Source organism: Rhagoletis zephyria, unplaced genomic scaffold, assembly GCF_001687245.7.
Source record: "Rhagoletis zephyria isolate East Lansing unplaced genomic scaffold, Rhagoletis_zephyria_1.1 Rzeph_scaffold_01512, whole genome shotgun sequence".
Lineage (NCBI taxonomy): Eukaryota > Metazoa > Arthropoda > Insecta > Diptera > Tephritidae > Rhagoletis > Rhagoletis zephyria.
This window is the reverse complement of record NW_016158596.1, coordinates 105,993-119,606: the sequence shown is the minus strand read 5'-3', so window position 1 is coordinate 119,606 and position 13,614 is coordinate 105,993. Positions and strand designations below refer to the sequence as shown.

Here is a 13,614-nt window from a genome sequence, read left to right as displayed (position 1 = left end):
ACCAAGGGCTGTTGTTTCGGCGATCTAACCCCGTTTAGGTCGGCGAAGTATCTCAGAAGTTGGTCGTCCATAGGGCTACATTTGTTACGTGTACTTCTGCTCAGGGCTGGCAGCGAGTCAAACCCAGGGCCAGAAACCTCCAGCTGCTGTGTATGCCAGAGACGACTACACCACAACTCCACCTCAGTCAAGTGCAATGCTTGCGAGGGGTGGAGCCATCTCCGAGTCTGCTCAGGACTACGGACACATCGGCAGTGGACCACATCTTTTGTGGCCCTCTGCTGCTCAAACAGAGCAGCCTCCNTCGTACGTGGCCCCCTGTTGCTCAAACAGAGCAGCCTCCACGGCTAACCCCAGTCCACCTGAGCAGCTCAACACAGACACCACAGCACCACAACACAACAACACAACAACACAATAGACCACACTACACCCACGACAGGCCACATAACAGACACAACCGCACCACCACCCACACGCCGCCGCCAACAACTCTTGGCTCCTCCCACAATCTGCACGGTATGTCAGACCAGGATATTCCATAATGTGACATCAGTCAAGTGCAACACCTGCCTTGGCTGGTGCCACTTTAGCGCATGTTCAGGTCTGCGCACCACGCGAGATTGGACGGGGAACTTCGAGGGCCCGTGTTGCGCTGCTCGGTCGCTGACATCAATTGCGACGCCCCCCACTACCACCACAGGGAGGCAATCACCTCAGCAGCACACACAGCCAACGGCGGCAAGAACATACACCTCACTCACACCCCACATCACGACACGTCTCCCGAACCACATGAAGCTCCTCCAATTCAACTGTAACGGGCTACAGATCAAGATTGAGGAGATAACCGTCTTCATGTGTCGGCATGGTATATTAATAGCTGCGGTCCAAGAGACGAAGTTGCACAGCAGTTCAACTTTGTTGAATTGCGCCGGGTACAACGTGCACCGTCGAGATCGCGAGCGAGATAATGGTGGTGGCTAGCGTTCATCACGCACCACACCGTGCAGTATCGTCTTATTGAAGCAAGCATCGACCGCAGGGATACCACCCTAGAATGTCGTACCGGCAGGATGCATTACGGACCCACGACCAAATATCCCTGCTAAAGCGGCTGTTCTAGCCGACGAGCGTGACAGCCTTCGTCAGGCCGATCCCGGAAATCCCCTTAGCAGGCACCTCAACGCGGAGATTTGGCAACTAGTGAACGTACATAAGCGGAAGAAATAGGAAGAGCATCTGCAGACCTGTACCTAACCTCTGGTGTGAGTAAGCTTTGGTCAACCGTGAGGTCACTGTCCAATCCGTCGAAATTTCTTTCGGCGACCATGCTTCGTCGGACACGGAGCGATGCGCGACCTCTTTAAGCCCGCAGTTCATACTGCATCCTCCGGTGGACAAAGCCAAGCGTCGAGTGACCAGAAGGCTGCACAAACTGCCAACAACTTGTGCCCCCCTTGCTTTCACCAGCGGTGAAGTTCAGGTGGCCATCGGGAATGCGAAAGCCTCCAAAGCAATGGGTCCCGACGGAATATGCATGTCGATGCTGAAAAATTTGGGTCCTGCAGGAGTAGCGTACCTAACGGAAGTCCTCAATATGTCTCTGGCCACTCTCATCATTCCAGATATCTGGAAGGTGGGGAGAGTGGTCCCACTGCTCAAACCGGGGAAACCAGCCAACAAAGGAGATTCTTATCGACCGATAACACTCCTTTCCCCGGTAGCGAAGACACTGGAGGCCTTGCTGCTCCCGTATTTCACAAACCACCTGACCCCAGCGAAGCATCAGCATGTCCTTTCCCCGCTCCTGTTTAACTTTTACATTTCAAAGCGCCTGCGATTGCTCGATCATGGCGACTGGGAATGGAATTGATGACTTGTGTTCGAAAGTAAACGGGTATCTCCCCGAGCTTTCTCGCCTGTTCACTGCAGTGAGCCAAACCCTCTCCCCTACGAAATACTCTGCGACCTTGTTCACCACCTGGACGAAGGAGGTCAGGCTATCGCTGGGAATTCACGTCGATGATACACCAATTCCGACGGTGAATAACCCCAAAATACTCGGAGTAACCTTCGACAGTCTGCTCTCCTCTGCGCACACAACCGCCATTGTCAACAAAGTACAGAGCCGCAAGAAGGTGGTCGCCCGGGACTAGTAGGACGCAGTGGATGAAGCTGCAGACAACTCAAAACACCGCATTACGGACAGCGACTGGATGCCTTCTGATGTCGCCTGAACACCACCTACACGACGAGGCGAAATTGCTCCCGGTCAAGGAGCATAACACCATGCTCTGCAAGCAGTTCCTTGCAGGGAGCCATAGACGTGGTCACCCGAATGGGCAGCTGCTTGCAGAAGAGCCCTCGCCCCGGCATGCCAGGAGGCATCTCTACGAACTGACGGACGAAGTCCAGTCCGAAAATTTTAGAAATCGGACAATAACCTCGCCCACATCCTATATAACGGCAATTTAGAAAAATACGAAATCTTCGATAAATCAGTAAATATTAAAGCTAATTTATTCAAAATTTACGCCTACAACAATTCTTTACCAAGAAATACGTTTATGATAAAATTTTGGAAAATGGGTGTGGCACCGCCCACTTATGATCACATATATGTATCTCGGTAACCGTTCTACCAATTCGTACCAAACTCGGTACGGTTACTGTGCTATGGCAAGTAATACGTTGAAAATTATTGAAATCGGACTAAAATTGGACCGCTTTTCATATAACGGTAAATTTCAGAAATGCTTAAAACTTCAATATTTCGACATTTAAGGACGCTAATTTACTCAAAATTGATACACCCTGGCTTACCATGTAGCAGTAGCTCTCGGAAAGGTGAAAATCATATATTTAATACTTGCGCCGGGTATTTAATGTTCGGCTCCGTCCGAACTTAGACTTTCTTACTTTTTTATTTTATATTTCAATAACAATCCGATGTTATAAATATTTATTTATTTTTATTTTATTATTATTATTATTATTATTATTATAAATAAATTTATAAAATATTGTAAGGTGCAGGACAACTAGGTCATAGTACACTGGCAATTAATATACATTTGGATATCAGATAGATGTCTTGAGCGATGTTGTGGGCCGATAAAGAAATCTTAACAATTGCGATGCTTTCGCTTATGTCCAGAGCTTTTGATGCACATTTTTGGATATTGGGCAATGAAATAGAATGTGTGCAATGTCCAATTTTACCAAACAAGAGGTCAATTGAGTGGGTCCATTCTGGTGTTGTGGTATTTAGTGGAAAATAGCGTTGTTCCAAGTCCCTTAAAAAGTTGGGCGAGATGCTCCACTCAGCTGACTTTGTTACAGATTGCTTAGCTGGGTAATATGAGATGATTGCCGTATTAAACATTGAGGCTCGTTGATTAATGGAAGACGTACAGCATCTTTCGCTGCGATGTGTGCCAATTCGATTCCTTGTATTCCAGCATGCCCTGGTACCCAGAAAATTTTTAGCGGCTTGGTGAGATTAGTGTTGTCGAAAATGAAGTTAAATACGTTACCACTTTTCCTAGTTAGCGCTTTAATAACACTGAGACTATCCGAGCGAATCAATATTTTATGATTGGTAGTTTAAAGCGGCAAGTTCAGCGTTAAATATTCCCGAGTAAAATGGCAAAAGGCTTTGTTTGATTGCAGTGAAGCAGTTATCAAGGGTTTTTTGAGTACCGCATATGATGTGGCTCCCTCACGATATGAACCGTCAACGAATAGCGTAATTTCCGGTGATTCTGAAGCAATAATTCCATTAAATACTTGTAGATAAACAATGTGGTTGGTGTTGTTTTTTGTGCGAGTGTTAAGAGATAAGCCAATTACGATTTGTTGATTGGCAGAGCAGAGCAAATATGTATCGCCTCCACCTTGTTTACTGGGACATTTGCTCCTCATTTAGTAGAACCCTGATGGACTTTACGATCGAAAACCTTGAGGTTTTCAGCTACATCACATGGTTCGTCGGAGGCAATGGCAAGAATGTTCTCCGCATAACGTCATTGAAAGTGCAAAACCGCGTCACATTAAAATGCAAAAATCAGCAAAATGCAAAACCGCGTATGTGAAGTTGTAGAAATTATTTTCTAGAGCGTAAAAACACTCATATTTCAAAATGGTTCTCCTTTTTATAAAGTAATCGCATTTCTGGCAAGTATATTTCAGGACGAATGCATAAGGATTGAGCCAAGAGCTTGTTTGAGCAAATCCAGTTTTTGGCAGCCAATGTCAGTTACGCGGTTTTGCAGAATGACGATACGCGGGTTTGTACTTTAATCGACGATAAATGCCAATAATGTCTATTCCATCACTGTCTTTCATCAAATCTATAAGCGAGTTGACTTACCGACCGATAAGGATCCGTTATCAAGTGTATGCATTTGTGAGTAAAATCCATCTATTCGGGTGATTATTTGTCGATATGATTGAAAGGAGTGAGTTACTTTTAGGAAGCTCTTAGGTATTTTCCAATCATGTAGCGTTTTAATGATGAGAGATGATACAACACGATCAAATGCAATTTCCAAATCCTCAGACAATAAAATGCTGTGTTTCCTTTTAGCAAAATTTTCCTTAAGCTTAGTTTCTAACTGATGGCAGAGTGTATGTACTCCTCGCTGAGGCAAAAACGCATGTTCGAGGCAGAGCTTGCTTTTTATAGAAGCTATCAGACGATTGGCTATGATTTTTTCAAAAGTTTTCGAAAGGACGGGCAACAGGGAAATAGGCCGACAACCATCAAAACTGCTTACGGAATCGGGATTAAAACTGCGTGTTTCCAATCGTGAGAAAAGATTCCAGTTGCAAGAATGTTGCTATAAAGTTTGCATACGCGACTTTTAAGATTTTGAGATGCATTTTGTACGAGCGCGACTGAGCATGGAGTCAAGTTCCAAGACTGTTACCTCTTTGGTGGTGTCCCATAGACTAGTTGCGTTTTCTTCTAGGGATTCGATATTCAAGCAAGATATTTCGGCGATGACCTCGGCTGCAAAGGATATGTTTGAGCTAGTGATGCTCCAGAATTTGGCAAAGTGATTTGCAATGTCGATCGGGTGCGAAATAACATAAGATTCATGGACTACGGTGGGGAAGTTGGATGATTTAGCTGCCTTTATATTGTTTCCTTTCTGCCAAAGAACTCTTTATGTCCAAATTTGGGTTTAAAGAGTTGAGAAAGTTTTTCCAGCACTTTCTTTTCGCCTCTTTGCATGCCCATTTTACCTTAGCACAAGCTTGTCTATAGTTGGCACAATTTGAATCGCATCTCACTAGTTTAAAACGCTTCCAAGCAAAATTTTTTGTTGTATAAGCTTGGCTATTTCGGAGTTTAACCATAGCGGACTGTTGCGTTTTCTGATGCGTGTGAGGCCTCGTTCGCTCACTTTCTGATAATCCTCTTAATTTGAGCTGCTTTATTTATGTTGCAGGTCTGATTCAGATCGTTGCACAGCATATGCGTTTTGGTTCTAAATGAAGTCCATTCAGCTTTCTTATCTAAGAATCTGGAAATAAATCGTTTCGCGTATTTGGGATATGATCGCCGGTTTCCGGTTGGGCAAGGCATGTCCAAGTTAGAGTGGCAGCGATGTTTACCAAGACCATAGTAAAAAATTCCACTGTGTGTAGTATGTTTTGAACCCCAAAACTGTATTTTGTGAGTTGAGGTCGCCGATTACCCAAATACACGTTTATATAGCGGGCTGCTTGCAGGCGCACCTACTGGTGAACAGACGCTGCAGACTTCAGTGAGCCCTTAAACCGAATAAGTGGGAGTGGCCCAACCGAAGCTCGTTCTCTTTCTGCCGTGGCCCAAGGCTCCACTCCGATTGGTTACCGCATCTCGCACGAGGACCCAAGAGTCGGGATTGAGTATAGCCGCGCAACTGTAACTGCATACCCAGTACAACGGCTATACCCCATTGCCCTCCCCTCACTCACCGCTAAACCGCAGTTAAAACACACTTTTGATTGCATTGGTTATTGCACGGATCAGGGTTGAAGCCTGGATTCTACGGAATGGTGGTTCGCGCGTATCTATCTTAAGTGTTTGTTTTACAATATTCAAAGTTAAATTAATATTTTCGCGAACAATATCAACCAATAACTAAACTCTCACAAAAAGAATTCTAGGTAGGTAGCAAACATGTAAATACCTGTAGACTCATCACAATGGTTTCAGGGTGACCCGTTAGTTGTAAAATTCCACGCATTCTTATACTTACAAAGTTATTGTTAACCTGTCTTTAAACATATTATTTCTTAAGCTATATAACAGAGCTATCAATGGGCAGTCATACAAGTTCCCACTTCTACTTGCCCTTTGACGTACATACGTCAAATAGAACATAGTCATTTTAATAATTATTTTTTTGTTTTCTGTGCTTTAAATAACTGCATTTGTTGCTTTCTTTATTATGATTTTTTGGACCAATCTTAAAAAACACTACTAGACACAAAAGAAGAAATTGTGTCCTGTAATTTTAAACAAAATTTTCGTGATTTTCCTTTGATCTTACATATCGATGGCTGAGTGGAACATCGACCTATCTCGGCAGCCGGTTCGAAAACGCCCTATCTCAGAAAATTTTTCAACAACGCTTTATCTCAGAAAACTTTTCAAGAACGCCTTACGTTTTTGAACCGAATTCTGAGATAGGGCGTTATTCAACAAATTTCTGAGATAGGGTGTTTTTCAGTAATATTCTGAAATAGGTCGTTTTTTTCAATCAAATTCTGAAGTAGGGCGTTCTTGAAATGTTTTCTGAGATAGGGCGTTTTCGAACTGGCTGCCGAGATAGGTCGATCTTCCACTCAGCCATCGATATATTCGTTTCAGTCATTTCAAATGGGGCTCTTTGGGGAATTTATTTTTATCTAAAATTTTAAAAACAATAATTTTGTTTACTTGTGGAGCAATATTTTTTTCATAGGGATATACATTGGATCCTTGGCTAAAAACTTCTGTGGTAACACTGTCCCCCTAGATCTCCCTTCTTTGTTATTTAAAATCAAAGAGTAATCTCCTTCAATAGGGATTTCCAGCAGAAATAGTCAACGTCTGGATTTAAAGAGAATCGATTCTCAAATAATTAAAACGCTATAGTTCTGACCCTCAATTAGGTAAGAATTACGTTACTATCTGAGACCCCCATCATCCGTGATTCCAATAATTCAAATGCTTATAAAAATCGGGGTGGTTTAAAAAAAAAATAATCCGATTCGGCTGACAGCCACGCCTTTGAAAACCGAATTTTGTTCAAAATTTTCATTCTTGGAAAACAATAATTTATTTTCCATATCCACCTATTTAGCTCGCTATAAGCACAAATTTTTCAAACCAGTCGCAGAAGAAAGTACTAAAAATGAATTACAAAAATTAAAATCGAAAAACGCTGATGACGTTACAGGTTTCTCAAATTCTGAAATAGCCAAACGAAAGAGAATGAATAATTCTTTTTAAAAAGGTTTAGAACAACCTGACACATCTGGTTTGGCTTGTAAGCGCTGTTTAAACAACGATCTCGCCATTATGCTAGATTCTTCAAGTGAAGATTAAAGTCGGGAGAATACGTCCGACATTTTCAGCCCCGATGCAATATCATTACTTTTTATTAAATGTAATGTTCCAATATTTAAATTCAAGCACTAAATAAAATATACATTATTTAAAATTACTAACTTTTCCATTTTTTATTTACCTAAATAACTTAATTTACTTACCTAGTTGTTTCTTAAACATTCGCATCCGCCGATGTCTAAAATTCCACATTCGTAACATCCCTAATGTACATACAAGCAAAATCAAATCGTTTGGACAAAAACAATTTTGACATTTCATTTGGAGGGGAAGTTGCAAATGCATGCTTTGAAAATGTTTGCCCTCATGAATAAAATAATTTGAATAAACAAGTTTAGTTACTTAATTAATGAAAGGTACTCGACTGAAAAAGCTGTATTCATAATCGGAACGCAGTCGCAACCATTATCGATATAGGAAATCTTACAGTGTCTTTCACAAAGAAATTGATGTGTATGTTGAAGAAAGTCGGAACAAGAAGAAATATACGTAAAGCTCCAGTTTTGTATTCCACCTGAAAAATCTTTTAAAATTCTATAAAAAATTATTACGCTTTAAGGCAACTGTTGTCACCAGCTGGCAGTGAAACCTGCAAATTCCTGTTTGCGCAAAAATGTATATGTTTCCCCTCTTTGCTAAATTCTTGCTGGCTTTTCAAAACGAACACAACTACTATCTACTTAGAAATATCTCAAAATATTTAAAATTGTAACTGGCGCGCCTTGGCGGGCCAGGTTCTTGTGACTGGTGTAAGATAATTATATACTATTGTTCGCCCAGCGGTTGAAATTCAACCACTAAAATTAAGGGGAGTTAAAAAAAATTTCAAATATGAATCTTTAAGTAACACCACTATCTGAATTCAAAATAAGGTTTGTTCGACAAAGAACGCATTGTATACTAAATCGTATTTTTTTGATTGATCCAAATCTCTTAGAGTGTAATTCAACACCAGGTTTTTCAGTTTTATCTGAGTATAGCGCTGAGTACCTCAAAAACCTATTGTGACGTTCTAGTCTTATAGTGTCTAACTCTGCAAAACGCAAAATAAATATTTTCTTGGTAGACTTTATACTGCTGTTGTTTGATCATGCTCCTTCTCTTTGCAGAACTTATTGGAAATATGCTATAACCGGCGCTGCCAATAACACTGAATTTAAAGTGTGGGATTGCAGTACTTGGCAATGTCTACAATCCCTAAGCATTACCACGGCGAACGAAGAAAAGAAAGCACCGCGATTTATTGCCGAAATCGATCGAACGTCGGCATATTTAGTTTTGTCAAGTTTGGATACCCGCACCTGTTATATAATGCAAATTGTAAATAACAGTAATAATGCATCAGCAAGTAAAGGTTCTGATGGGAATTTGGCAAATATCAGCAACAGTAGCAATAGTAGTGTCGGTAGTTTCACATCACTTTCAAAAAACTCGCCTTCACTCGTATATATAAAGAGCATTTCTGAATTTCCATTAAGTTCTGGGATTCTATCATTCTCAATCGTTGACGCTGCTGTTCGGCGTTATAAATGTGGCAATGATAATTACCTATGTGATGAGTTTGATGATTATGATGAGGACACTAATTCCACCTACTGCGTTGTGGTGCGAATGTTTATCGTGCAATCGAAGAGTATGCAAGAATGCCGCATACTGTATCAACCCTCTGTTACAGAAAATACTGATGTGCGAAGTACCTTATCCGATGAAAACGGCGAAGTGATCGCTTCCAAAGAGTCATCATTATTAAATAGCGCGATAAGCTGCATGGGAAGCGGTGGTGTTAAGAATGACACTATAGGAATGACAAGCAGTCTCAAGATTAATAAATTATCACATTCTCTTATAAAAACGGAACAATTGGACGAAGACAATACAAAATCAGAAAACAGTAGTGGGTTAAATTCTTTGGAGTCACTACTAGAAATTGCAACAATCCCACCCGTTAGTTTGAATAATCAAATATCCGCTCAAACAGCAATCTTATCTTCCGTTGTCGCTGCACCCACCGCAGCATCCGCCATACCATCCGCAATACCATCTGTGGTGACAGCTGAAAATAATGATGTTGGATCACGCGCTGCTTCTCCTCAAACAACCAATAAAAGCTTCACACAAGTAAATCTTATGACACCAGATGCATTTAGTTCAACATCCAGTGGTAAGATATTTAACATTTTAGAGTAATTTACCTAATTACCTTTACATCTATCCTATTTATTACAAGTAATTTTTAAGCAAAAAACAAAACCGACTTCAATTCTCATATAAAATTTAAGAATGCCGTTAATTTCTTCATTAGTACGGGGCAACCTCTGAGGTACCTGCTTAAAAAAAAAATATAGAACTCGGTTAACATGATTCAAAGTTACGCTGAAATATACATAGGCACTCGAAGTGTTACCATCTAAAAATGCTATAATTTTTTCTACTTTGCTTTTGTTTCATTCAAAAATATCAGTTTTAGTTCATAAGAACTAGTCAAGGTTTAAGAAAAATGTAGTACATATTACTGTTCGAAATAGCCACCTTTAGCGCGGATAATAGCAGTGAGTCTGTCCGAGTATGCTTCACAGAATGCACGAATGTGGATAAACTGGTGGTTTTGAATAAAACATAAGCAAAACATACAAAATTATAGCATTTTCAATTGGTAACACATCGAGTGTCTACCCCTGTATATATTCCGACGAATTTAAACCGTCCACCATTTTTTGAAGTCAGTTAATAAAAGAGAGCCGAGCACGCAAATCTTGAAAAGTACTGAGCAAACTAGAAGAAATTAGGTTTGTTCGTCGAAAATCCAGCAAGAATTATCCAACACTCAAAATATCAGAGAGTAAGAAAAAATTCTCTCAAATTCTCTCTCATGTTGAGAAACTTGCAAATTTCTGCACGAACGCAAATTTGCAGGAATTTGCAAGTTTCGCTGCCAGCTGGCGTCCACGGTTGCATTTCAAACATAAAAAATTTTTATAGAATTTTTAAAATTCTTTCGGATGGCCAAAAACAGGATATACATGTATATTTCTTGTTGTTCTGACTTTCTTTAACATACATTTCATTTTCTTCATCGTACTAGCTGTCGGGTTTCTTAAATCGACTCTGGTTGCAATTGCATTCCGATTGCGAATACGATTTTTTCAGCCGAATTAAGTTCAAATCATTGGAATTAACTAAATTAATTATATCAACAATTATTTACTTCCTTTTTTCATAAAAAAATCGCTCGTGTTTATAAATTTTTAAATTTAACGAACTAATTTATTCAAATTATTGTAGACAAAAATGCAACCATGCGCCACAACCACATGTTTTTCGTGTTTGCAAATTCTTGCTGGCAAAATTTTTTCCAGCAAGAATTTGCAACTTCTCTCCAAGAGAACTGTCACTTTGCTCTCACAATTTTTGAGTGTTGGATATTTTTTGGTCTGCACGAACGCGATTTGGGCAAAAATTGTGATAATTCGTACAAATTCGTACAAATTTTTTGCTCGACGAACAAACCTATTGACGAGACCAAACTGACATTTCATTTTGATGAGAAGCTGCTACTTTCCGCTGGAAAAACTTTTACCAGCAGTAATTTGTCGTCAAGAAAACCAGCTGATAAAAATCGTCTGTTTGCAATTTATGAAAACAACTAAATTTATTTTGTTGGTTTTAACGTTGCATGGCTGATGAGCTCGCAAGACAGGGAACCCTCGGGGAATTACTTCCGGATAGGGAAGGTCAGGGGCTCCCCTGACCTCGTGTGGTCTGCTTCTGGACAGATGGGCATTTAGTCTGCTCAGCGAGCGCTGGGCGAAGACCCTGGAATGCAAGGTGGCAACAACCTTCTGGCCACGGATGGAAAGTTACCAGTTTTAGTCCGAAGTTTTTTGACGATGAGTTGACGATAGATTTATTGAATTTAATAGTGTTTTGTATTTTAGGCTATTTGATCAAGTAAGTTCCTGTGCAAGAAGTTTTTTTTGCTGGTAAATTCTGGTAAATGTGTCAAACGATCAGCTGTAGTGTGTATGGCAACCAAATTGTAAACAAAAGAAAAAGTGCATTCTGCTAGTTCGTGTTTTTGGTTATTTACATGTATGAGCTGAGTATGTTTACTTACAAAATACGCAAAAATTGACAACCAAAATTTGGAGGTTATGTTGAAGTTGTCAGAAGTTACCATTTTTTACTAGAAAGCGATCCCGTATTTTTCAATGTTACTCTCTCGCTCTGAGCGAATTTTTATTCTTTGATAGTTTTACTAGTTTTATTCCGAGGAATACGGAATTGCACCCAAATAAATATTTACATATTTCTTTCATTAGTAACAGGTCTATTCTGCACGTTACCGAAGATTTTGTAACCGGAAAATTGTATTACTAAAAAATGTTATGGTCATTTTTACTTGCGCATGTACATGACTTTGCGTATGGCGAAGCCGTATTAAATAATGTGCAATTTAAATGTATCTAAATTTATTGCAGATAAAAAGTCGCCAGAATGCGTCAGTTCGGAAGTGCTGAACACGATTTTAATGCTAGCTAGTGTAGCGGGACAAACGCCGGCTCCAAAATCAGAGAGTATAAATATTTTGAACTTAGTAAATAACAAAATAATCGAAGATCAAGAACATCAAAAATTGCAATTGAAACAGTCACTAGAATCCCAAAAAAAATTTATTGGTAATTTAATTATTTTTCTGATAAAGTATTCGTATCAAAAACTCTGGTTTTCTAATTTGTTAGCTATTAGTAATAATGCCGCCCAGCATATGGACAATCTAGCAAGTGGTGGCTCTAGTCCCAGTCGGGAAGTACAGGAAATCATGTCTCTACAAGAACATGACAGTGGCGACGAAGAGTTACTTGATGAAACTGCCACCACGAACAAGGCGAAAGTGGATAACCAATCCGATGGAAAAGGTTTAGATGTAACAAATTCATTTGATAAAATTGTAATTATGCGTAACTTTTTTTTGGTAAATAGACTTAGAAGTATCGTCGGCCAAGTGTCATTCGACGACCAATATTACAAATTGGCCAAAAGTTCCGGAATTGCCGAAAGCTACTACCAAGCAATCCACTGAACTTCAGAACGCAGCGCATTTAATTTCCCAAGCAGTAAATGCCTCATCAGGAAATAATCTTAATAATAGCCATGCTGCTCCGAACCTCATTAGCATCAACAGCAGCAATAATGGGAATCTCGAAGGAGCGGGGAGTAAAAGTAATACAGACCTCACGGAGTTAAATGGAAAAATAAACGAATTAATTGGTAGATTTTTAGAACTAGATTTTTTGTGTGCTTCAAATATTGTTTGTTTTTGGTAGAACTTGCAAAAATGCAGTCGATGCAAATTAACAACCTTCAAGCAGAAATATCCAGCATGAAGAAAGCTAATCCCATGTCATCCACGAAAAGTATGTCCGAGTTCTCATTTAAACTCGAAATGCAGCTATCAAAGCTGATGGAGCAATATCTTAAACGTTATGAAAATGAGCACAAAAAAAAGTTGACTGCTTTTATGGCCGGACGGTACTTCAACATTTTATTAATAACTAGACTAAAAGTAATAATTGTATATTGATTTTCGTCAATAGGGAGCAGCAAAATAGAGAGTTACGTGACAGTTTCATACAGATAATGAATCAATATGTATTAACTCATCTTGGTGATGTAGTATCTAAAGTGATAAACATCGAAATTCAACGTCAATTAGCGCCAATGTTATCAGCGAAGATTGATCACTTGCAGCAACAAATACAAATAGATGTCGCTCAGAAGCTAACAGCATTTGATCTCATGCTTAAGGATAACATTTCACAAGTGTGCAAAAGCAAGGTTTGTCTGAGTAAAGTTCAGCAATTGTAATCATCGTAACTTGTAAGTTTGGTTTCAGAACATAATTGACACTTTTGGAAAATCCGTTTTGGTGGGGGTTCAAGGGAGTCTGCAGGCAGCATTCATTGAATCCATGTCAAGTACTTTGATACCTGCATACGAAAAGTCTT

General features: G+C 39.8%; 1 protein-coding gene across 1 annotated transcript in view; it reads left to right on the top strand.

The window, feature by feature from the left end:
- Positions 1-13,614, top strand: part of Ge-1 (Enhancer of mRNA-decapping protein 4 homolog Ge-1) — a 24,567-nt gene that overhangs the window by 1,608 nt on the left and 9,345 nt on the right. Inside the window, exons 3-9 of the mRNA XM_017617858.1 lie at positions 8,719-9,770; positions 12,088-12,285; positions 12,349-12,525; positions 12,590-12,877; positions 12,934-13,138; positions 13,204-13,444; positions 13,503-13,609. Of these exons, the coding sequence (XP_017473347.1) occupies positions 8,719-9,770; positions 12,088-12,285; positions 12,349-12,525; positions 12,590-12,877; positions 12,934-13,138; positions 13,204-13,444; positions 13,503-13,609 (2,268 nt within the window). The remainder of the gene's footprint in view (positions 1-8,718; positions 9,771-12,087; positions 12,286-12,348; positions 12,526-12,589; positions 12,878-12,933; positions 13,139-13,203; positions 13,445-13,502; positions 13,610-13,614) is intronic.